Source organism: Eriocheir sinensis, chromosome 27 (assembly GCF_024679095.1).
Source record: "Eriocheir sinensis breed Jianghai 21 chromosome 27, ASM2467909v1, whole genome shotgun sequence".
Classification (NCBI taxonomy): Eukaryota; Metazoa; Arthropoda; class Malacostraca; order Decapoda; family Varunidae; genus Eriocheir; species Eriocheir sinensis.
In genome coordinates, this window is record NC_066535.1 from 13,214,164 (window position 1) to 13,241,160 (window position 26,997).

Consider the following 26,997-nt stretch of genomic DNA (forward strand, 5'->3'; position numbering starts at 1 on the left):
CCTCCTCCTCTTCCTCCTTCTGCGATCAGTTCTTTTATTGAATTTTGTTGTTTTCTTGTTTTCCCTACTTGTTTATTATTCTCTCTCTCTCTCTCTCTCTCTCTCTCTCTCTCTCTCTCTCTCTCTCTCTCTCTCTCTCTCTCTCTCTCTCTCTCTCTCTCTCTCTCTCTCTCTCTCATCGATAATTATTTTCGCTCCTCTCTCTCTCTCTCTCTCTCTCTCTCTCTCTCTCTCTCTCTCTCTCTCACCGGTAATTATTTTCGCTCCACACCTGCGTTTCGTTGGAGCTCTTGAGGCGAGTGTTATTACCTCAAGCTATTACGCGTTGCCTCTCCATTACCCTGTCACAGGTAGTTCAACTCATCAAGGTAATCATCGCCGCCTCCTGGATGAGATGGCCAGTGATTAAAAGTTATGTGTGAGCCTTTCTTGACTTTTCCCTTCTTCCTTCCTTCCTTCCTTCCTTCATTATTCGTGTCCTTTCTTCCTTCTTTCGGTTCATGCGTTTACCTTTGTCTTCTTTCCTTTCCTTCCTTCCTTCATTCATTCCTCCATTATTTCATTTCATGCGCTTACTTTTCTGTCTCTTCCTTCCTTCCTTCCTTAATTCATTCATTCAGACCTTCCTTTCTTCTTTCCTACCTTCCTTCCTTCCTTCCTTCCTTCATTATACATTCTTTCTCTTTTTTTTTTGTCTTGGTTTCTTTCTACTTTTCTCTCTTTCTCTGTCTTTCCACTCTCTACCTTTTTCCTCCTCCCTCCTTCTCGTTTCTTCCCTTCTTTCCTTCCCTTTCTCTGCTTCCTTTCCCTTCCTCTCGTTTTCTCTAACCTCTTGTCTGTTCGTCTTTCTGGGAATTAGCAGGTGATGTAAGCAGGTACGAGGGGAGGGAGAGGAAAGGAGGAGAGAGAGAGAGAAGAGAGGGTGGATGGGAGGGGAAGGAAGGGGAGGGAAGGAATAAAGAACCACTAAATTATTACCACCTTCGTTTATAATTTTTTGACCCGTGTGTGTGTGTGTGTGTGTGTGTGTGTGTGTTCCCATTATAGGTAGAGGAAGATTTTTAAAGCCCAATAAACTTAATCAGAAGGGTGACTTTATACTCCACTTTTGAAAGCGTTGCAGTCGTAGGCAGGAGGAAACACAGACGAAGGAGAGGTGTTCAAGAATTTACCACTGAAATAGATGAAAGAATGAAGGTGCTGGTAAATTCTTGCATATGAAAGTGGGACAGCATAGGGATGAAAAAATGAATATACAGATAAATTCTTGTTTTTAGAAATTGGACAGCACATTATGAACATTGATTAAAAAAGTCTTGTGCAGTGAGGTCACAGGGGGGGGGGGGGTTGGCAGGCTTGGCAGTTGACAGGAAAATAACCATAAATGATAAGTGAAAAAAAAAAGCATTGCAGGGTGTGTGTGTGTGTGTGTGAAGCCTGTCGTGTTTGCTTCCTGATTGTCTGTGTTTTTGTTCGTCTGTTTGTCGGCTCGAGGCACCTCCCTTCCTTCACAGATGTTCCTCCTCCTCTGTCTCCTCCTCCTCCTCCTCCTCCTCCTCCTCCTCCTCCTATATCAAAACACTTCCGTCTCCTTCGTTCATCTTCCTCTCCTCATCCTCCTCTTCCCCCCCCGCGCGCTCACGTCTTACCTGTCGGGCATTCACCTTTTGACCTCTCGACATGACCCTTGACTTGCCCATGTATGTGAGGGGGGAGGGGGGAGGGGCCGTTGTCATGTGCGCGCGCAATCACACCTCTTCCACCCTCTTTTTATCCTCCTCCTCCTCCTCCACCTCCTGCTCCTCCTCTTATACTCGTCTCCTCCTCCTCCTCCTCCTCCTCCTTATAGTCATTATTGTTCTATTTTACCCGACTCTCTCTCTCTCTCTCTCTCTCTCTCTCTCTCTCTCTCTCTCTCTCTCTCTCTCTCTCTCTCTCATACCTTATTTTCTTCCCGTCTCTTCTCTTTCCTTCTAAACTTCCTTGTTGCTTCTTCTTCTTCTCTTTTTAACCTTCTTTTCCCTCCCTCCTTCTTCTCTCCCTCCCTCCCTACTTATGTTTGCAGGTCTTCTTGTGACATAATTCCTGTACACTCTCTCTCTCTCTCTCTCTCTCTCTCTCTCTCTCTCTCTCTCTCTCTCTCTCTCTCTCTCTGGTAAAGTGGAAAACAAGACAAAGAATTAAATAGTGTAGCTGTTTTTTTTTTTTACATGATTTCCACACGACGCATAAAATTACTTCAGTGTGTGGTGATGATTCAAACTTGTGGTGGTGGTGGTGGTGAGTGGTGGTGGTGGTGGTATGTTGTAATGAAGGGGGTAAATGTGGTGGTTGTGGTGGAGTTATAGGGGTTAGGACAGGTGTTCGTGGTGGTGGTGCTGATGGTGGTGATGATGGTTGTGATGATGGTGGTGGTGGTGGTGGTGGTGATGATGGTTGTGATGATGGTTGTGATGATGGTGGTAGTGGATCAGCTAAGTGGTATTTGATCTTCCTACTTATCCTATTTATTTTTTCCTCCTCCTTTTCCTCTTATTCCTCCTCCTCCTCATCCTCCTTTTCCTCCTCCTCCTCCTCTTCCTCCTCCTCCTCCACCTGTTTTCTCTTCCTCGGATATTCTCATGAGTTCTATTATTTTTTTTTCCTGTACCTTTTTTTTCTCTCCTCCGGTGACCTCCAATCCCCTTACGAGCATTAAGTCTCCTCTTTGAACTGCTCCTCCTCCTCCTCCTCTTCCTCCTCCTCGTTGATGTTGTTATTGTTGTTGTTGTTGTTATTCTCACTCATATTGTTACTTACCTTTTTTCCGATCCACTTTCTGTTCCTCCTCGTTGATGTTGTTGTTGTTGTTGTTGTTGTTGTTCTCACACTCATATTCTTGCTTACCTTTCTTCCGATCCGCTTTCTGTTCCTCCTCCTCCTCCTCCTCCCTCAGCTCCAGCAGCTCACAGACGCCCACACCGGGTCGTCATGGCAACGGAAACATGGCCCTCCTCTTCTTCTTCCACTTCCTCCTTTTCCACTTCCCCTCCTCCTCCTCCTCCTCCTCCTTAATAACTAGAATTGTCATGTTTTATTTTTTCGCTGGTATTTCCCCTCTCCGTTATGTGTGTGTGTGTGTGTGTGTGTGTGTGTGTGTGTGTGCTATGGGTATATTTTTTATGTATATTGTCATGAAGCAGCATTTTTTTCCTCCCCCTTCTACTACTACTACAATTACTACTACTACTACTACTACTACTACTACTACTACTATTGTTGCTACTACTACAACTACTACTACTACTATTATTGTTGCTACTACTACTACTACTACTACTATTGTTGCTGCCACTACTACTACTACTACTACTACTACTAACACACAAAAGAAGATCATATCTCACCACCAACTCAGCTTTACTTCCTCACCCACCCGACACACACACACACACACACACACACACACACACGTGGGCGTCTTACGTCATCGCTCACGTCTCCACCAGCGCGCTGCCATCCTATTTGCTTTCTCTCTTATCTCCCTTCCTTCTTTTTGAATGTCAAGGAGGAGGGTCTCTCTCTCTCTCTCTCTCTCTCTCCTCCCTTCCTTCCTTCCTTCCTTCCTTTTTTGCTTCCTTCCTTCCTTCCTTCCTTTCTTCCTTGCTACTATCCCCTTATTCGTTTCCTCCACTTCCCTTTCCTTCCCTTCTTTCTTCCTTCCTTCTTTCCCACTATCCCCTTCCTCGTTCCTCCACTTCCCTATCCCCTTTCCTTCCTTTCCTTCCTTCCTTCCTTCTTTCCTTCCTTCCTTCCTTCTTTCCTTCTTTCCTTACTTACCACTTACTTCATTCCTTCTTTCCTTCCTCCCTCCCTCCCTTCCTTCCTCGTTTCCTCCACTTCCCTATCCCCTTTCCTTCCTTCCTTCCTTCCTTCTTTCCTTCCTTCCTTCCTTACTACTTACTTACTTCATTCCTTCTTTCCTTCCTTCCTCCCTCCCTCCCTTCCTCGTTTCCTCCACTTCCCTATCCCCTTTCCCTCCCTTCCTTCCTTTTTTCCTTCCTTTCTTTCCTTTTCCTCCACTTTCCCTCTTCCCTCTCGCGTCCCTCCCACGCCTCACCTTTCCCTCCCACCTGAATCGTTAATTATTCGGCTCCCACGTCACTTGGTATATTCCTCCTCCTAATTTATTCATGGTATAATGTCGCGTTTTATCCTCCAGTCAGTAACGAATTGTGATTTTAACTCTCTCTCTCTCTCTCTCTCTCTCTCTCTCTCTCTCTCTTATTTAAACACTTTTTTTATCCTTGTTTATTATTTTTGTTGGTGTTATTAGTAGTTTTTGTTAATATTATGGTGACGTAGGTATTAGTAAGGGCAGGTATTGTAGTAGTAGTAGTAGTAGTAGTAGTAGTGGTAGTAGTAAGGTTTGAGTTCACAGCTGCGAACTAGTAGTGTAGACATTTTAGTGTAAGAGAAATTGAGGCTTTACTATATAGCCTAGTGTATTGTGTAGTGGTTGTATGGTAGTGTTTTGTTCTTGTGTAATGACAGTGAACCATCCTCTGTGTGTGTGTGGGGGGGAGGGGGGGCAGGTGTGTATGGCAGTGTAGCTCTCCTTGTGGTGTGTCTTTGGTGTAGCATCTGTGGTGTTGAGGCTAAGAGATGAGGTCACGGAGATCAAGTGTCAGAGGCCTTTCTTTGTGCTCCACCACCACTACCACCTGTACGGGCGTTATGCCAGGTGTGTGTGTGCGTGTGTGTGTGTGTGTGTGTAATACCATAGTGTAGGTTTTCTCCATACATTACGTTTTTGTTTCTTTGTTTTACCTGTATATTTGGTTACCTGTTTAGTGTTGTTTCCCCATTAAGGTCAGGTTGCCACTTGTTGAATGCTTAATTAACAGGTGTCATGGCTCGCAGGGTACAGGTGACTCACTGCCGGCCACGTAACGAACACACACACACACACACACACACACACACACACACGTTTGTTGATTTAATTATTTCTTGGCCGCAAGCATCTTTTTTTTTTCCCTCTAATAGTGTTTGTGTTTATAATTTATCATAGCTTCACCTTAAATAATGAAAAATAGTAGTAATTCATATGAAAGCTCCACAATATTACTGTTTCGTGTTTTGTGCCACAGAGCGTTTGGTCAAAGTGAAGCCTGTTGGATTAAGACGATTTCACTTACTAAACAAATAAACACAAATGAAAAGAAAAACATTCGACGAAATCTGGTAATTTTGCTCTAAACAAATAAACACAAATGAAAAGAAAAATATCAGACGAAATCTTGTAATTCTGCACTAAACAAATAAACACAAATGAAAAGAAAAATATTAGAAGAAATCTGGTAATTCTGCACTAAACAAATAAACACAAATGAAAAGAAAAATATTAGAAGAAATCTGGTAATTCTGCACTAAACAAATAAACACAAATGAAAAGAAAAATATCAGACGAAATCTTGTAATTCTGCACTAAACAAATAAACACAAATGAAAAGAAAAATATTTGACGAAATCTGGTAATTCTGCACTAAACAAATAAACACAAATGAAAACAAAAATATCAGACGAAATCTGGTAATTCTGCACACGTCTCTTTGTTTTAGTGAAGGTGAAATAGACCGTTTTCAGTTTATTCACCATTGTTGAGTAGTGGGTGAGATGCAAGCTGTTACTGGCGCCGTGGGGAATCAGGCTATTGCGATTTGTGAGGGTCTTCGTGACGCTCTGAGGGGTTGATGATAGCGTTGATGTGGTAGTGGTGATGGTAGGGAGATTTGGAAGCGTATAGCAGCACATGGTAGGCTTCCGTAGCTGATTCGTATGACTCCTCTACGTAGCAGATTATATCATTTATCAGAGGGTGCGTTCAGTGTCGACACACACACACACACACACACACACACGTTAGAGATCTTGATACAGCGATGCAAGAACTCTGGGTGTTATATTTTATCATGGTTTAATTTTTAACTGGGTTTATATAGTTTTATTGGTGTTGGTTTTATCACGTTTTTAATTTTAAGCTTATATAGTTTTATAAGATGATTAATTTGTATTAGATTCGGCGCCAAATGACCCCGAAGTTGCGGCGCCAAGACAGACCGCCCTAATCATCATCATCATCATCAACCTTTGTTACTGGTGTAGAATATCCGGCAACGTGAACTTATGCAGTGCTGTATGTCCCTCTGGTTGGACTAATCCGATGTGTTTCTTTAGTTTTCCCTGTCGTACTTGAATTATTATGGTTGGATTTCATTGCCTATCTTCTGTTGTCTGTCTTTAAACTTGACGTCAATTCTTGCTTTGAAACCGGGATTATTGAAATTGTGGTACGCCAGCATTATACCTATTTAACGTGTCGTACTCTAATGTTATGGTTGGATTTCATTGCCTATCTTCTCCTGTTGTCTGTCTTTAAACTTGATGTCAATTCTTGCTTTGAAACCGGGACTATTGAGATTGATAGTATAAGTATTGTGTTCGTGGTACGCCAACATTATACTTCTTTAACGTACTGCCAACACTGTCCATATGTCTGTATCATCTGGCAGCAATTAACACGAGCAGTGAAGTGTGTCCAAGGCAACCACGAAGTTATTATATCGATCACCAGTATTACTAACACCACCTTTACTCCGCTCCCCAAATGTTGAGCCGATCCCTTACCGTGTGTTGTCTTGTGTTGCAGGGTGCGTGGTGGTGGACGAGCTGTGCCTGATCCCAGAGGAGGTGCCCAACTACGAGGCCATCAAGAGCCTGCACTCCCAGCTGGACGACGACCACAGCGGCGACATTGACTTGGCGGAGTCCGTTGACGTGAGTGTTGGCGATGGGGGACGAAGAGGTGGTGGTGGTGGTGGTTGGTGGTGGTTATGGTTGTGGGTATGGGCTTACTGGGAACATATCTTCATAAACAAACTGCTGAAGTATTTTTTTTTCTACTTTTCTGTAAATTGAAAAAAAGAACCTACTTCATTTTCTAAGTCAGCTTGAGGAGGAGGAGGAGAAGGAAGAGGAGGAGGAGGAGGTGATGGTGGTGGTAATGGGGATCATGAGCATACAGGGAACATTAGAGGCGGAGAAGTTAAGCGCTCACACCTCAGAATGACAAAAGCAGCGATATTGCAAGGTGCTTCACATGATGTAAAATTGACTTAGCCCCCAAAATATGGAAATCACCGAAAAAAATACTTAGGCGGTTTGTTTACGAGGGTGATGATATAGAGAAACAAAAGTGATATGGTCAGGGCATGTCAGCTAGCCTCCAAACACCATCAATCCCATACTTGCCGGCGGTTACGTGTGTGTGTATGTGTCTGTGTGTGTGTGTTCATGAAGAAGAAGAAAATGAAGAACAAGAACAAGAAAGAAGGATGATTAGAAAAAAAAAGATGGAGGAGGAGGAGCAGAAAACGAAATATGATGATGATGAAAGAGAAACGAAGAAGAAAAATATAATCTAAAATAAAAGACTGATGGAGATTTCTGAAGAGTGAACGTGAAGGGCCCCCTCAGAGGATCAGTTATGTGTAAGCATGGGAGGGAATGTTAGAGGACGACCTCCAGTGAAATGGAGAGATAGGATGCAGGAGTATGTCAGGGAGAGGGGTGAAAGATCCTTGAGAAACTTAGAGCAGGCAAGGAGGGAGTGTCTGGATAGAGAGAGATGGAAACTCTTCTGCCGTGGCCATCCTCTGGTGGGAGCTCCCAGGAGCAGGCGTCAAAGATGAATGAATGAATGAATACGTCTGAGTTTATATATATATATATATATATATATATATATATATATATATATATATATATATATATATATATATATATTTTTTTTTTTTTTTTCAGCCACCTCATGGGGAAGGTCAGTCACAAAGTTCAGCTCTTTATTTCTGTTCTTGTCTGGCAAGGCACATCATGACCTCGGGTTACCAGCAGCTTCAGAGCTCTCATCTCTTTGTGTCTCCACAGTTCCTGAAGGAGGAGCTACAGTATGCCAAAGGCTACGAGAAGAGGCAAAAGTCATTCCACTACAACAATGACCAATACATATCAGTGCGGGAGCTGTGGTACATCTGGAAGAAATCTGAGGTGAGCAATGGGTGTGTTGTTTGTAACATTGGAAGTATACATGTACATTTTTTTTATTCCCCTTGAGTTTGCTTTGACTCATTAGAAGTATAAGTAGACAAGAATGTGATTATGAAATCAAAAGTTTCAGTTGTAAAGTGTGTATGGTAGTTGTTGCGTTGAAGATAGCAAGATAGCTATTGTGAATGCAAATGATATTTTCTCAACCTCCATCTCAGTCATTCAAACAGTAGTAATTAGAACAAAAATGCTCATTTAACTTCAGGTTCACAATTGGACAGTGGACCAGACAGTGGCCTGGCTGGCAGAATCTGTGGAACTCAAACAATATGCTCAGAACTTCTATGAGAATGCTGTTAATGGCTCCAGTTTACCCAGGTCAGTTGTGAGTCAAGGATTCTTCTCATGTAACCATTTAGTTGTTTGCCTCTTTTTCCATAGTCTGTATATCAGTTGCTATTAGCATAATCACTTGCCATTTCTTACGGTTTTGTGGTTTTGGCTTTATTGCTTCATCAGTAAGTACTACTATTTTGTGCTCAGTACGTTGGCTATAACTCCAGAATTGCCTAATTTATACTCTCTAAGAGACAGAAATGCAGTTACATCATCCATCATGTGATGTAATTCTAATTGTTAGCATTTTTAAGATATCATTAAGTTATGTAGCTTGTAATCTAAATTGGGTGGAAATTTAGTTTTCAGCAGACTCCGAAGTACACACAATTGTGTATGTATTCACATTTACAAAAAATAATGGGCATGCATCCTTAGTCCATTCACTATTTTGAGTGTTTGTTTTACCCTTTTATCTCTTGTGCTCTGAAAGGCAGAGATATCAGGCAATATCATGCAAACACTATTAAAGTTACTCCAGTTTGTTTATGTCAATTTAGCTGTTCTGCCTTTCTTCTGCCTCTGCAGTACAGTTCTCAGCGTGATAGCTCCCACAGCCAAAAGAAGAAATCTAAGGTATACACTAGACAGGTGAATTAAGAAATGCATCAATGACATCAGTGTTCCTTATTTTTCACCTGCTACTTATTTATGATTTGCATTTCTAACATGGCAGAATTATTACCAAGCCCACATAATGTTTTGTGTGATGGCTTTTATGCGTGGTATTGCACCCACCATTTCTCCCTTTTCTTTTCTTCTCCTCCATGGAAAGTGTTCAGTACTACTTTGTCTGTGCTACTTAATATTTGACGTTATTGTCATTGTTTGGACAGATAGATGCATGCTTGATTCCATGTAACCGAGGTACAACATGATCTCTGTGGTGTCATGGTTTTTAACTGAACATGTTTTTCTTTTTATTTAGGATGCAAAATGTTAGTACTTGCAGAAGAGTGTGCCCCATATACTGCAGAGAACTTTACTATGATATGAATTGTCCTTGACATAAGAAGGTGTAATAGTTTTTAGTTGCTTAAAGTGTCTTTGCTGTTCCCACTGATAGTTTTGAGGCTGATGGCATGTTGTCCTTGTAGAAGACAAATTGTGCCCCTATAACATACTTGAACAGAAGACCAAAAGTAAAAATAGATAAATAAATCAGTTATATATATATATATATATATATATATATATATATATATATATATATATATATATATATATATATATATATATATATATATATATATATATATATATACATACATACATACATTTACATGCAGTAGATTATCAGTTTAGCACTAATCAATTCAAAATTACTAATTTAATGTCAATCAAATTTACTGCATGATAATGAGCTGTTCCATGCAAGAGTGAGGTAAGTCAATAAATAAAAAAAAGAGGAACAAGTGTCACTTCCCCCGGTATCAGGGTGGAGATGGGAGTTTCTCTCTCTCTCTCTCTCTGGTGCTGGGGGAGAAGGCTCTCTTCCTGGGACATGATGTTTATGCTTTCCTACAGGAGGCTGGTGTCCTCAACCTCCTGTAGGTTTTATTGTCCTTTTTTTGAGTCCTTCTTTTACTTTGTGTCTAATTAATTACTGTTTGTTATAGTTTTAATGTATAGTTTATTTAATCTTTTATTCGGCGCCACATAACCCTGCAGTTGCAGCGCTAAGACCAAATGGCCCAATAATCAATAATCAGGAACAAGTGTTTGATAAAATAAAGACAATAACACATGGAGTGACACCAATAACAGTGATGTAGGTGAAGGACTGAGTCCCTCCTGCCCCTGTTTGGCTCAAGGCGAGGGCCTCATGCCTGCTGATTGGCTGCTTTAGTCTGGTAGTGACTGAATCCCTCCTGACCCCTGATTGGCTGGGGGAGAAAAGTTCAGCATCTGATTGGCTTTGTCAGCTTCTTGATGACTGAGTCCTTCCTAGGCCCTGATTGGCAAAACCGTGATGAGTCTTGGATTGGTGTTTGTGTGTATGTGTCATGGGGGGGATTGCCACTTCTTGAATCACAGCAGAAACTGTAATTCTAATTCCCAACAACCCACCCAGAATTTGAACACAAGCCCTTGAGACATGAGACTCTCTGAGTCAAGGCAAAGAGGTACTTTGAAGTTCAAAGCCTTCTGAATCCTTATCCTTGTCTTGGGCCATTACATGGCTTCCCTTCTTCCATTATTATCAATTACTTTGTGCTTTGATTTTCTTAAGTTTCTCATCTTAACATTTTCTATGGCTGTGCAGCCTGATGATACCCCTCCGCGAGAATGCAAGCCATTCATTTACCTGCCCCTACATGGGAAGAAACACATCACAGGAAAGGATGCCCTCTGCCGTGCCACCATTGGTGTTTAGCTGGGGAAGACACGTGCCACTGCCTTCACTAAACTTACCCTATATTTCTCATTCTATAATTATATTTGTACGTAAAAGTTTACAAATAAACTTACCATTGTTTTTAATGTTGCCTGCAGTATTCATTGCAGTAACCTGGTTCTCAAGTTTTTAGCCTGGGAGTAATAAGCTATAACAGCAACTTGATGACATGTGGGAGTCTGACAGCCACAATAAACCCCTGTCTAAAGGCTATTTGCATATTAAATTGTTAGGGTTTAGGAGTCATAGAATACAGAAATACTGATTGATTGTGCAAAAAATAAAAAATAAAATAAGAAAAAGGAAGGGTTATCATGGGTAGTTGGGGACGACTAAATGTGGTGTGAAATCCTAAGATCATGGAAAAATGCTTAGGTTCTGATTGCATCACTGCCATCACATCCATCTCTATAGCTGAACTCTGCTCAAACTTTCTCTAAAAATTCCACTCTGGACGATTCAAGGCATATTCATCCTACTCATACCCCCTCTAGACTCTACTATGCCTGTTATTAATATTCTTAAGAATGGTGTTTTCTATGATTTCTCAGGCCTCATTCCTTAGAATGCTGACTACTCTTCTGAACTTGCTAACTTCATCTCTACTCCTCCCATTGGCCTGCTGTACACAACTCTCTGCCCTTGCTCATTTCTATATTATTCAAATCCAGCATCTTCATTCTTTCATCCCTTTCTCTGGTAAACTCTAGAGAAGTCTTCCTTCATCTGTATTTCCTCCTGCCAACGACTTGAACTCTTTCAAGAGGGGAGTATCAAGACACCTCTCCAAATAACTGGCTTCTCTGTTTTAGAATTTTCCTCTGAACACTGTCTGCAGGAGCAGCACTATTGCAGGCTTTTCTGTTTCCTTTTTGTCTATGTGTGCCCAAAGCTGCCTCCTTTTCTGAAAAAAAAAGGTAATTTTCTCATCCTTGGATGGCCCTTGCTCAATTCTTTTCACATTATTGTATGTCATTAATAGCATATTTTATATTATTTATTTCTCTTTGGTACCAAATTGATAAATTTCACTGAAATCTTTTGGTTGTTCATGTAAGGGGTTGCTGCAGTGCACCATCCATTGCCAGCTTCATCTTCTTACTCTGGCCACCTGCATGCCCCCCATCACTATATACTAAAACCTCCTTTATGGCCTTCCACTTTTCCTCTTGCCTGGTAGCTCCATCTCCAGCATCCTTCTTCAGATATACCCAGCATCTCTTTTCCACATTTGTCCATATCATCTCAACCTCAGGTTCCTTACTTTGTCTCAAAACTGTCTAACTTGGGCTGTCCCTCTAATATAGCCATTCCTAATCCTGTACATCCATGCCAATCCTCCCCAAATCTGAGCATTTTCAACTCTGCCATCTCCACCTCCTGCCTTTTTATCAGCGCTAGTTCCAAACCGTACATGTTTTGAAATAATACCGAGATTTAGCACAAAATTGATTTCGTTTCTTTGGTACATGTCATATTAAATAGACACCCTCCTGTGCGTGTGTGTGTTTGTATGTATGTATATATATATATATATATATATATATATATATATATATATATATATATATATATATATATATATATATATATATATATATATATATATATATATAATTTTTATGTATATAAAATAGACCATTGTGCCATTGTTTCTTGTATCAGCACACTTGTCTCACTCGTAATTTTCTTTAAAATAATGGACCAGGCATTGATAAGTAATTTGTTTTCTGTTAAAGTCATTGCGTAGTCTTGTAATTTGCTACTAATTGCAGCTCATGAGATGACTAACTTAAATGATTACTGTAAAGTTTCCATACCTCTCTAAATGTTTTTTTTAACCAAAAGATGAATTATGAAGCTGCTGATCTCTCCTGCCATATAAGTAGTCATTCTGTGCTGCTGACCTCATATCATGCCATAAAAGTAGACTGACATTGCAGATATTTCCCTCACTGCCTGGTCCTGTAAACACTGTAACCTTATGTTTTACTTACCTTTCAGACTCGCTGCCAACAATGAGCAGTTCTTAACCAAAGTTCTTGGCATCAAAGACCCGAAGCACCGATCAAAGATTACCATCAAAGCCATGGATGTGGTTCTCTTTGGCCCTCCCAAAGGTTAGGAATTCATTTGGTAAAGGTTGGATTGTGCTTGTGAATTTTACTTTTGCAGCCTTGATTAGTTCAATCTTTTATGGGTTTTGACATATGTTTGTGAGGGATTATTCTATTAATTATCATCTTCCCTCATGAAATATTTCTTTGTGGTATGAATTTAGATTTCAATTTTAAAGTTTATAATTTTAGTGATCAAGTTTGATGTATTGTATAAGGACTTCATAGAGTAGGAATCCATGATATGTCATCCTAAAGTATGCAAAGCCCATAAGATGAAATTCCTCTATGTCTAATTGGGACGGGATCTCTAATTCTCTAAAAAAACCGGCATGGCACTTGACATTCTTCAGTTTTAAAAGCAGTTGATTTATGATTTTGGTGTTACTGAAGTCTTTAGTTTTTCACCTTACTGTAGCCATAACAATGACTGGTGGGGCTTGTTTTGGATATGTTTTTATTTTATTTTTTTCGCTTAGCAGTTTTGGTGAGTTTGTGCACCAAAGTATACACACACAGTAACTAACTTGAGCTGCCAAAACGGGCGCCCTTTTCATTCAGCCTGTAGAAGTATGTTTTGTGGAAATTATTCAAACATTCAGATTTTTCTTCTTGCATATGGCTGATGTCTACAAAATTTTTGGTAAGTAAACTCAGCAGTAATTTGTAGCCATTTGTAATTGGCAGGAAATGTCCCTCTGCTTGCTTGTGAATATATTGAAATGTTCCCAATTTCCAAATTAGTTTGATAAATATTTGAAATAATTTGCAAAAGAGTATATTGCTACATTTGAAAAGAAAATACTAACTGGAACCCAAACCATGGTATTTCTCTTTAAAAATTTCAAAACACCAGTACAGCTTGAGTTTCATCATTTACCAGAGTTTCAAAAGTAACTCAGAAGATGTTCAGACCTCTGATTTCAAAGCTTCATTTCTCAAAAAAAAAAGCATAATGATCTATGAGACATTATTTTTAGTTGTGATTTTCATATCATCTAATTATAATTAAATTGGTGGAGTAACTATAACATGCTGAGATGCAAAGAAATGTTTTGACATTATATTGCAATGAAAAAATAAATTAAACATATCACTGATTAATAAACATACAAAATAATTAATGATCTGTTACTTGATTGATAAATAAATATTTTTGGAAAAAATATATATATATATATATATATATATATATATATATATATATATATATATATATATATATATATATATATATATATATATATATATGTATATATATATATATATATATATATATATATATATATATATATATATATATATATATATATATATATATATATATATATATATATATATATATATATATATATATATATATATATATATATATATATATATATATATATGCGCAGACAATGGGTCCTTGCTATTCACAGTATTACAATTTGTGATCTTTGGCTATTTTGAGGTCAGCTGTAAAAAAAAATGGCTATTTTGAGGTCAGCTGTAAAAAAAAAACTGTAGTTATAAAACTAGAGGAATTCAATTCAAATCCAGCATTGTGGGTAAGGCCAGAAGAGAGCTGCATGTGAACGTGGTGCTTGCCGTGTATGGTGGCATATGTAGCATTATGGTGGAAGTGTGGCTGTGTGTTAGTACCTGGAAGTGGTGTGGTGGTGTGTGTGTCAGCCAGATGGTGTGGTGTGTGTTGCTGTGAGGTAGTGGTGTACAGGTGTGTTTGTAGCACCATGGTGGGGATAAAGATGTAGTCGTGTGTCACAATCGTGGCACTCTGTAACTCAAATTGTCATAATCAAAATCGGGCATCTTTAGTTACTTGTCAGCTGATGAGGGTGTGGCAGACCTCCTTTTTGCAACTTTGTCACTTTGAATTACTTTGTCTGATTTTCATCCTTTTGATTGCTTTATTGAAACATTCAACATACATACACACACACATTTCCACACTTGCTCTCCACTCTCATTTGTCTTTTTCACTCATCTATATTTCACTAGAAAGATGTTTTTGTGCTTGTATTTGCACACACTTACTACTCTATTATATTTATACATTTCTAGAGTATGCTAGATTTCCAGATTTCTAGATTTTTAGATTATAAAACCCTATCAAATTAAGTATGCAGTTATATTGTACTCAAACATTTTACTCCCAGACTCCACATAGGAGGTATTATTCACAGTTCTTGCAGTGTGCAAGTTTTTTCTGGGACATACCCATTACAAGTGGCTAGGACTCTGTGTGTGTGTGTGTGTGTGTGTGTGTGTGTGTGTGTGTGTGTGTGTGTGTGTATACACGCTGTTCAGTGAAGCCTCTCACCCACATTCAGAACTACAAATCTGGGATTTGATGGTCTCCCATTTTTTTCTGATGCAAATTTTAGGACACTTAGTAAGCATCAAACTCTCTTGAAAATATTTAAATTACAACACTTGATTGCAATTTGTAGTCTATGGAAATTGGGTGTTTTCAATCAGGCATGTGTGTGATAAGTGTGTTGCATTCAAAACTGATCTTTTTTGTTGTTGGTACACATTTATAAGTTGGCTTGATTAATATATTTTGCGCATATCATACTGCTTGTCATTGTCTATCCAAAGCTTCCCTGAATGTGTATGCTCCAACCGTTGACATTTTCTGCATATCGCAGAGAAACAGCTGGAACAGTAACCAAATGTTTGTTGTAATGTTATATTGGTACACCTACATTCATTACATAAGTGCAAGGTCTTTGAAGTGTGTGTGTGTGTGTGTATGTGTGAAACCTATTTCTTTGTTTCCCTTCATGGCATCCGTACTCAATCCTGACTTAATCAAGTCCATACATGGGAAACGTACAGTGCAACCTCAGAGCAGTAAAAAAGAAGAAAGGGAACTTACAGGTACACATACAAAAATTGATTTACTGTAGAGTTGTAGTACCAGGCTAGATTTACAGTTATGTTTTATTGCAATTTTCATTTTTCTAATACACCATATCAGTTCCCTGAGCTTCTCTGTGAAGTCATCTCACTTTCCTAAGTAACCTAATGAATGATTATGGAAATTGCTCCCGAACATCATGCAGGCTTAAAAGTGCTTAACCAGCTTCAAGAAACAAACATGCCTTTAGTAAAGAATGTGTGCCCTTTGTGGGCCTGAGGTTGTGGTGGACATTGTTTTGATTATTAACAGTTAGTGTTTATAACTAGTAATCTTATATATATATATATATATATATATATATATATATATATATATATATATATATATATATATATATATATATATATATATATATATATATATATATATTTCAATGTATGGATCATGTACCTTGTTTTTAGATGATAACTTTGTCTGATGAAAAGTTGTATAGTGTTTGTGTGTGTGGTTCTACTGTTATGGACAAAGTGACGTAGTGTCCAGCAATATATAACTTCCTTGAATAACCTTATTGTTGGCTAATTTAATTTTTTTTTTACATACATTACTGTTGCTATTTTTAGAAACTCTTGCCAAGTTGCATTTCCACAAACTACATACATAAACTTTGATGAAGTAATAGTGACTGATAGGGCCATAATACTATGTAGAGCTTTTTTTTAACCCATTTATATATTTTTCTTTATGCACACCACCACTAACATGTACAGAAACTGTAGAAGTATTACTCACACTACACAATTATAATATGCCAATAAGCCTATTCCAATATGAGTGAAAAAATATATACCTATCGTGTAATTTTCTTCCGTAGCACAGCCCTCACCTTCCATACTAGCCTTCTGTAATAGGTGATGAATACATGTGCTACTTCACTGCCTCCCACTAATTGTGTGTGTGGCCCCTACAGAAACAGGGAGCCACCTCAAAGACCTGGTGCTGGTGTCCCTGCTCACCCTGGCCCTCATCGGCTGCTTCAAGGCCTACCAGCGCAACAGAGAGTACGAGGGTCAGCTGAGTGAAATGCTGAAAGTAAGATTGGGGAAAGGGAGTGCTCTCTCTCTCTCTCTCTCTCTCTCTCTCCTCTCCTCTCCTCTCCTCTCCTCTCCTCTCCTCTCTCTCTTTCTCTTGGTTGAGTATTTTGTTTCTTTAGTATATTGTAAGGCTAGTAATGCACTCACCACCATTCTTTGTAAACATGAAGCTGTAGTCACCTAACTGTTCCGTCTCATATTTGTGTGCAGGACATGGAAAAGCTGCGTGAGGCTGAGGAGAACCTTCATCAGCTGGAGGTTATCATGACAACAAAAGTAAACAACAAGGAAGGGAACAACGATAATATAGAGCAGAATCATGCGGATGAGGTGCAGCAGTTGAAGCTTCAGCTGGAGGTAAGGCAGCCGCAACTTAGGATGGAAAGTAAGACCACTAGTTTACTCTTCAAATAGGGCTTTCACAACTCTCCTATGATTGCCTCGTGTTTGATAGAAAAAAATCAATTCTAAATCATGGTGAAATACATAAATACACTCATTGGAGCATGTGGTGTGTCAAGATGGGATGGAGAAAGTAATAAGGATGTGTTGCGATTGTACCTCAGAAATATTTTGCTGTTGTTGAGTTAGTATACCTCTGTTAAAGCTCCCATTTAGTTTTCTTCTCCTCACGAAACAGGAAGAACGAGAAAAGAATGAAATGATGATGGAACAAATGAAGAGAGGACTTGAGGAGGCTGATCACGAGGAGCATCCTTGGAGGGCACCACTAGACCTTCAACACTGGCTTCAGCTAACCTATGAGAGGGAGAGAATCGCCTCAGTCAAGAAGCAGTCAGCAGCCCGGGAGCAGTTTGACCAGGCCAGAGAAATGGTGAGAATTGGCACATGTTTGTCACTTCAGAAGGAGGAGATAGGATGAATTGACAGAGAGAAAGGATACTTGGAAAATGCTGAGGAAATCGGAGAGCAACAGGCTGATAACATCTATTTTTTACGTAAAGGAAAGATTTATGTGGTCGTGTACAAGCATTACACGCTTTGTTATCGTAGTTGAAGAATTTTGTGATTTGTGTCCTGCGGCTCAGTGCTGTTTGTTCTCTTAGGTAGCTGCCACAACGTATTTATGGGAAGAAGTTTCAAATAGCTAAAAGAGGCAGGCTCTACAACAGTGTTTGTTTTTTCCTCAGTGTGAGAAGCTGAACCGCCAGCGCCGCAGCCTGATGGGCATCATGGCCTCAGTACATGGCAAGATGGACAATGTGGATCAGGCCATCAGCCAGGCCAGGTGGGTGCTGATAGGCAGTTGCCATTAACAACAATCATCCTCATTGTGTTATAAGGGTAGTTGAAAGAGGACATGTTACAAGAAAAATACCTGTAACTGCTATATAACCAGATTTCTTTATTATTGGTTTTACAGTATCCAAGAATCTACTGATTTGTTTCCATTTCCATCACGATCCTGGAAAACATTTATTGGCACATACTGCTTCACTTATATCCAAAACTATAAAAAGCTCTAGGGTGTTGTTGTAAAATGTAAAGGGAAAAATGCAGAGTGGAAGATTGGTAGAAATTGCAATGATGAAAGTAGATAGATCAAATGGACAAAGGGAAGGGATGACAATGAAGAGAAGGTTTTAAACAAGAGGACTTTATTATTTGATAAATGAGAATGTTAATGGGAAGGTGGCAAAGAGGGAGGGGAGTGAAGATGGCTGCCAAGAGAGGCATTCTCAAGGTGTATGTGCCTCAGAACCACCATGGAGGAGGTGACACGAGAGCTGAGGGAGAGGGAGCACCGCTGGAAGAACATTGAGATGCTGGCTGGCTGCAGCATCACCACCAACAACCCCGGCCTCCACGCCCTGGAGCTGATGCTGTGTCCACCAGTGAATGGACCACCCCACTCCACCTACGGGTCGAGTATAGGTAGGGCTTCCATGAGGTCAGAAGCATCTCAATGATCTCTTATTTAATTTCTTTGATGTATTGATGTGACACCTTGGTTAACATTCTAGAGTTTTTGAAGTAAACCCACATTAATAAATTGGTAAATGTGAATTGATTTCACATGGCATTTTTAAATTTGGAGTATCATTTTAAGGCTTTATTGCACACAGGTTATGAATACTGGCACTCTTAAAAGAGTCTATTAGGCATATCAGTTTACTACTGTGTGTTTGATGGTAATTTACTGATCTTGAAAAAGACTTCTTTTTCTTGGCAGAGAGGGGGTCCAAGAACAGTAAACTTGGGATTTTACTTGAAATTTAAAGTATTGCAGAAGAAACAAAAACTTCTTAAAAGAATAAAGCGCTGTATTCGTTTAAGAGCTGAAGCCCAAATATATATCAAAAGTTTATAAGTTGTAGCTGAGTAAAATTTTCAAATTATATGAAAAAATGTCATGTCTGTTGCATCTAAATGTCTCCAGGTGTGTGGGTTTATTTCTAGTCTTGAAAAATAACCCTGTAGTGATTTATTTTTTTGACCAGGAATGCCCTTTATTATTTTTATTTTTATTTTTACAGGTGCTTTTTAAAAAATCTTTTCTTATGTTGAAAAAATAATGAATTGATGGAAAAGATATAGCATGAAACGTGTGTGTATGTATGTATGTATGTGCATATATATATATATATATATATATATATATATATATATATATATATATATATATATATATATATATATATATATATATATATATATATATATATTTTTTTTTGTGTGTGTGTGTGTGTGTGTGTGTGTGTGTGTGTGTGTGTGTGTGTGTGTGTATCATCATCATCATCATCATAAGCCTGTATCATTTCACAGCAAGACATAAGCCTCTCCAAAGCATTTATATTAATTTATGTTCTGTTCCTCAAGGTTCCAAGTCAATGAAAATGTTCCATAGACTTATTAATTTCATCACACCATCTGCGGCATGGCCTCTCCTTGGATCTTTTTATATCATTAATTTCCCAGTCTGTCCTTTTGTCACCCAGTCACAGTCTATCACTATCATCTGTTATATCAATTATGACCCAATCCATCACCATCAAAGCAGTAGAGAGCCCCTCAATATGTTACCTTGTTTTCCAAAAGCACTCCAGCCCTGCCACATATTCATCTTTGTATTTCTAGTTCTAGTGAGCTTATTGTGTGTAGCAATTGTCCTTGGTATACATATTCATTTACTGTTTCTAGAGCTGCCTCTTGGATGACTGTTTGTTCAATTTGTGCATGATTGAACATTGTGCTATTCATCTTAGCCCTACTTATAGATGCTCTTAGTTGTTTTGTCACTTGCAGCAGTTCACCGCTAGTCCGCTAAAAAGAACAGTGTCATCTGCAGTCAAAGATTACTTAAATATTTGTTTCCTATTTCAATTTTTTTTAGTCCTCCAGTGAATTTTTTTTTTCTTAATTTCCTAAATAGTTTAGGTGATGCGGTCTTCCCTGTCTAACTCCTTTTTTGTTGGCACTTTTCCATGTGGGTCGTCTGTATGAAGTTTAATAATTGCTGTTCCTTCTGTGTGAGTGTCCTCAAGAATTCTACCATAGTGTTTCCCAATTCCCTGCTGTAGAGTTGCATGCAGCACCACTACAGTTTCCACTAAGTCGAAGGCATTCTCATAGTCAGTGAATATCAAACAAAGCAGTTTTCTGTACTCATTTGTTTTCCCTATTACCTGATTTACTCTATTTGTGATCCATGGCTGTAGAATCTAATGGGTCAGTTTTTTTTATTTCTATAAATACTTTGTAGGTAACTGACAGTAAACTGTTTTGAGAACTTACTCTTTTCATGTCTTAAGCATTTTTCCAGACAGCATTTTTCTCTTCTTGAGACATACAGTGAAAAGTTTTGATAGTTTTTCAATGGCAATTTCTCAGAAGCATCCTTTAAAATATCTACTTTGATACCATCTTCCCCAGGAGCTTTCTCTTTCTTCACATTTCCCTGTGCTTCTTCAATTTCATCTTTCATTACAGCTAATATGTCTGTAATATCTATTCCTACTTCATTTTGGGACTGAATGTTTGAATGGAATAATGTACTATAAATCTTCTCATCCACCTTCATTATTTCACTCCTGTTGTATGTGGAGTTTGCTGTTTGGTTTTCTTATGGCATATATCCTGTTATGTTTTTTCCTGTCCATGTTTTTGCCAAGTTTCATCTCAACTGTTTTTACACTAGAACCTGAAATTAGCACTTCACTGATTCTCAACATTTTTAACTCTCACATCATTTTTGTATGTATAGTTTTTGTAAATTTTATTGCTTCTATTTTCTCTGGCCAATTTTACTGCCATGATTCTGTGCTGTCTCCAGCAGTAGTTACTTTTCTGAAGAGAGCTTACAGTGATTTTGTTATTCTCTTTTACCTCTTACTGCAAATGCGGGTTCTTGCAGAATTTCAGGGAAGTTTTCCTTAATTTCTTCAGTGTCAAGACTTACATTGTTGTTAAGGTTTGCATATCTTTTGCAAATGCTGACTGCAAATTAAAATTTTGTTGCACAAATTCATTAGTTTGTAAGTGGCTTTCTTACCAAATTATTTCTCTCTCCTCTCATGTTGATTTTTAGTTTGCAAATAACCATTCTAAGGCCTCAACATTTATTTCGTCGAAGACTGTTACATTTTTCATTATGTCACGCCGGTTTCTGAGGATGTAGTCAATTTTATTTAACACTGAAGGAGACTTCCTTGTCCATTTTCGGTATTTTTTTTATGTATTCAGGGAATGATTTTGAGCAACGTCTACTAGGGGTTCTCCTCTTTCATTTTGTAAATTGCCATAATTCTTCATTGCAGTTTCAACAGTGACTTTTTTTATATTTTATTATAGAATCACACATGATTACATTAATATAAGGAGGCTCTGTTCTTAATTGATTGAATATGGTAAAACTTTTAGGCATCCTTACCGCTGTAGATGTTGGGCCAAATACTCAAATTATCTTCACTGCACTCCAGGGATGATTAGTTGAGCCTATGCAGGATATCCCACCTCTGCCACCATTGTAAAATGGTTTTTGACCTAGGCATGGGAAGTGGGGAATAAACTTTTAACAACTTTCCTTGGCTGGGAGTCGAATGCCAGAGGTGTATGGGCCTTAGCCCTGCCCAGTAATCTTCAGGTTTTCACCAAAGTAGCGAGTGGCAGTGAATGAGTAACAACACCGATAGGAATGTGAACCGGATGGTATGAAATTGAATTTTCTGTACTAGATCTATCTATGCGAGTAATTTAAATTTTGTGTCGGCCTCAGCCAGGGCTATTTTAATTTTTTTGTAAGAAAAATATATATTTTAGATCCAGGGCTGTTAATAAAACATAAATGGCTATAGCCTCCAGTGCCCAAGCCTAACAACACTAGTGCCATATGTAACGACTAGTAGTGTTTTTTCACGACTATTTAGTCCATCACACTTGTGCTCATGCATGTGTGTGTATGTGTGCATGCATCCGTGCATGTGTGTGTTTCAGTAATTTGACAGTAATGCTTTGATAAGTTGAGATATCTGTGGAACAAATATTCAGTGATGCAGGGTGGCTTTTTTCATTCATTATTTAACTGTATGCCTATTTTTTTTCTTGTTTCCTACGTTCGTTATATTTTTATGGCTTTTGTTTTGTTTTGTAAGAATGTTGTGTGGGATGACAAGAGCAAAGTTATCAGGGCTTCTTTTAAAGTAATCTTTTGTAATCAATATACACTTAACATTTTCTGCCATATCTTTACATTGTCTGAAGCAAAAATTAAATCTGCATTTCTGTAAAAGTGCAATGGCATCACAATATTTTACATCAGTGGAAAAGTATATACATCATCACTTGACACATATAAACAACATGGATGAAGTACCCATTTTGGCAGTGCCTAGCTACATTCATTCGAAGAATTATCCATGCCTCTGTACACAGGATGGTAAACTGTCAACAAAATTTTCAGTACTTCATTATTACTTCTGTATATAGCGTGTACAAGTACATGGCAGAAGTGAAACATGTAAGACTTCTGCCATTCGTATGTCACCTCTTCTAATTTTGAGCTGTGATTGGACTCCCTGAAAACATTTTGCCTTGTTTACCTATCTGCTTCCCGACACGTCATACAACAATGTAGTTCTTCTGTAGTTTGAAAACTCATTTTCCTCTCTTTAAGCTATCTTCCAAATTTAGATCTAGACATTCTTTGATCACCTACATCAGCTTTCATCACAACCCTGACTTGCCACAACTGGAGACAATGGCAAGCCTGGGTAGCCTTTGGCAGTAGTAGCTGGTTTGTGGCTAATTCAGTGTTTAAAGTTATACAAGAATTTTCACTTTGCAAAATTCATATTGTCAATAAAGTCATGATAACCTCATTTACATGTATGAATTCTGCAGGGAGGAAATTATCTTGAAAAGTTTTTGGAGGTGCACTTATATCTTAGTTTATCAACTTACTTTTTTTTACACCATTATTGTATTATGAATTTTGCCAATCAAACTGCAAAACAAAAATACACAGAGAGCTTTCTCATTATATACTTATTGAATTGTAAATTTTGATCAAAGGTAATTCTTGTTGACTGATAGTGTCAGATCACTTATCCAAACACTTAGTAATCTCATGCATTGAATGCTTATTATGTTTATTTATACTACAATGTGTACTACTGTACAGTTCAGCCATTTACTAGTTTATGCAGTAATATACACCAAGTATTCCATCAGATCTGTCCAGTGGATAAGTTAAGTCTGGTTAAAGACTTTCTCTTCAATAGCAAATGGAGGAACTATAATACATATAGTGTAATACAAGTTATGTTTCCTCGTTGATATTTTCTGCTTGTTTCATGTATTTGATGTCCCATATCAATGTGCTCTATTTTCATAAAAACATAGTGTTGATGTGTACTGTCTATTCAAAATATATATGGTGTTATTTGAATCTTACAATACATATTTTTTACTAATTTATGAAATTTTATGCCCTGTCAGATAACTTCAACTGAGAGATCTATATTTTTTTGACTCAAACTTTTCAATGTGATGACTTCTATAGTGCAATTTACATGAATTAGAAAGTTAAATACCTCATAATATTACAAGTACAAATGTGCATATTTTAGTTTACAAATCTCTATTATTTTATTTTTTGCATCCCAATAATGAATGCTGTAAGAAACCAAATTATGTTGAAATGATTCAGGGAGCTGTAAACTCTCACAGGTCATAAGTAGTTTCTTGTGTTTCTCTTGTGACAGCCAGACACTTGATTCACTGTATTGTTGGTAGTAGAACCATTTGATATATTGATCATCAAGTTATAAACCTGTTAAACATAACTAGGAACATTAGAGTTTGAATAAGTAAACCTTCTTGACACTATTACTCAAGCCCAGGAAAGGGAAGCACAGTAGAGCCCCACTTAGTGCGAGATCAATTAGTGCGAACCGCAATTAGCGCGAGCCACCATCTACCAAGAAAAAAATAATTAGCGCGAAAGCCTTAGTTAGCGCGAGCAGCCACCACGACTGAATTTTGAAAATTGCGCCAATCCGCCATGATGTGCGGCACAAGCCGCCATGATGCGCGACACAAGCCGCCATGATGCGCGGCACAAGCCGCTGTGATGTGCGGCACAAGCCGCTTGAGCCCTTACTTTAGCAGACGACGCCATGTTGATACAGGGCAAGTGCTTTGTTTATGTTGTGGATGTGGATACGGGCAACTGACCTTGGCCGTGTGTGACACACACCCGGAAAATTTGGATTTGCCGATTGTCCAAGTGTGATACTACCTTAAGGCACAGCGAGGCCGTTGACCGGGTGAGCGCCGGCGATGACGTCATCGGACTCCCAGCAAATCACAAGCGTGTTTTCAGAGCTCAGCCAATCGTAGTTTTTTTTTTTTAATGTGAGTGATTATTTTGAGTAATTATCAAACCCAAAAGTCAGACCCACGTGTGCACCAAATATTTTTTTTCATATTGGTTGCTTTATTCAATTAGCGCGAATTCAGTTAGTGCGACCGCGTTCATCCATCTAATTCTCACGCTAAATGGGGCTCTACTGTAATAATATATACAGTGAAAGGGTTACATCATGCAACATCAAAGAAAGGTGTATTGACAAAATGAAGCATGGTGCATGGTTCATTCATCCTGCACTGTTTCACATCTTGGCATAGCTGCATAGTATTAGTTTTTTTTTGTTGTTGTTGTTTGTTTCAAGGCAGAAGTTTATGTCATGGGATGAGTCTGATTTTGGTTGTTATTTCATTACTTGACTGATGCAGGGGCTCAGATGATATCAAATAGTATGAATATCATTATTTTAGTGTAGGTGCCTTTGTCTGGGAATTTACTTAAAATATTGACAAACTTTCAAATTGCATCTTTAAATCAGTTTGTTAAATTTGGATGTTTTGTTTTGCTTCTGCTAGCTCTGCTTTCTCCCCTTTGGGCCTTTTGGGTGCTTTCTGTGTGCAAGATCCTTCATGTGAACCATGTATATTGCTTACCATCTGCTGCTGTTTTCATCCTTACTGCTCATTTGAACTTCCTCACCATACACGCTCCTCCTACAACCATGCCATATAAGACACATTAGCTCATTCTTATCCCTTTAGTGTTTATCTTGCCAATGCTATAGATAGCCAGCATCTTCACCCCTTGACACATATCACTAGTAAATTTTTTATCATTCTCTCTCTCCTAGTTTCAAGAGGGTTGTTGCACCAAAACATCTCTTCAACAGAAGTAGCTTATTGATTGAACTTCTTTCACTGCCCTCTTCAAGAAAGTGTTTGTTGGGCACTTTTCTTTAGTCATTAGTTGTTTATTGTAAAAAGTAAAATAAGAAAGATGAGCAGCATTTTCATTGGAATGGAGTTTTTATTACGAGGATTTCTTCTCTAGCATGTCTTGAACTACCATTCCACTGCCACTGCCTTGTGTAAGAATGATGGTGACAATCAGGATGATGATGATGATGATGATTGAAGGAGGAGGAGAAACAGATTTTTGGACATAATTGGATGGAGGTCAAGGCATAGAAACACATTGACTTTTTAAACATATTAACATATAAAGCACCATAACCATGCTTGCATCTCATTAAATAAAAAAAAAACTGTATACCCTGTATGCCCTTATCCAATACCCTCCCCCCCTTTCTAACCCTGTTGTTGCCATGGACCCAGGGTTGATGCCCGATGCTGGAGCGATGACCTTATTGTCTTCTCTTCGGCCTCAGGCTTCTTTCCCTTATCCAAGAAATTTTGCCTGAACTTCCCTCTATTATTATTGTTTTCCTGTTTTCATCTGTCTCACCCCCTCTGCCTCCCACTGTCCCTCTTTTATGCATGGTGTGAGTGCTGTGCTGCCGTGGGATGGAAGGTGAACCGTGTGATATATATATATATATTTATATATATATATATAGATAGATCTAGAGATTTATATATATATATATATATATATATATATATATATATATATATATATTGAGATTTTTGGACCCATTACCACTGGTTTGAAAATAAATGATGTGTCTGTTGGCAAGTTCACAACTCTTACATGGAGCTGGTGTTCTTGGAGTGTTACTGACAGACTGTGACTGCGTCTTCACCCCAAATCTCATGACTTCACAACCCTGATTATGATAGCAATAAGTTATTATAGTCTCATAAGTCATTTATCTTATCACCATATCATAATTATCATTTAGAGGAAACATATAAGTTATGATAGATTTGGGGGTTATAAACCTGAATATTTATCAGGTAGCATAGCCTGTTATTGTAGGGGTTAATTCACAATTTTCATTGAAGAGTTCTGAGGCTTGAGAGCCCAGCCTGGTGGAGATGGTAGGATGAGGTCTGTTGTATTATTGCACCTGATTACCTGACAGAGTAAGGGTGGATAAGGGAAACTAAGAGTATCAGAAAAGGATGTGCCTATTGCACAAGTTTCAAACCTCATTATCTTTGAGACACAGTGTAGGGACATGGTATGAATCCTCCTTTTCCTTAACCATTGCTTGTTCCCACTTTTCCCAAGATGGCAGTGCACGA

At 38.4% G+C, this 26,997-nt stretch overlaps 1 protein-coding gene across 12 annotated transcripts in view; it reads left to right on the plus strand.

Moving 5' to 3' along the window:
• LOC127004150 (stromal interaction molecule homolog) overlaps positions 1–26,997 on the plus strand; it is a 98,731-nt gene that overhangs the window by 62,948 nt on the left and 8,786 nt on the right. For 9 of the 12 annotated variants that reach the window (XM_050871588.1, XM_050871599.1, XM_050871596.1 and 6 more), the window contains exons 2-11: positions 6,692–6,819; positions 7,969–8,088; positions 8,354–8,466; positions 9,013–9,060; positions 12,887–13,002; positions 16,839–16,960; positions 17,173–17,319; positions 17,603–17,797; positions 18,114–18,211; positions 18,683–18,858. In XM_050871588.1, the coding sequence (XP_050727545.1) occupies positions 6,692–6,819; positions 7,969–8,088; positions 8,354–8,466; positions 9,013–9,060; positions 12,887–13,002; positions 16,839–16,960; positions 17,173–17,319; positions 17,603–17,797; positions 18,114–18,211; positions 18,683–18,858 (1,263 nt within the window). The remainder of the gene's footprint in view (positions 1–6,691; positions 6,820–7,968; positions 8,089–8,353; positions 8,467–9,012; positions 9,061–12,886; positions 13,003–16,838; positions 16,961–17,172; positions 17,320–17,602; positions 17,798–18,113; positions 18,212–18,682; positions 18,859–26,997) is intronic. The other 3 variants (XM_050871589.1, XM_050871594.1, XM_050871592.1) reach the window with 3 other exon arrangements.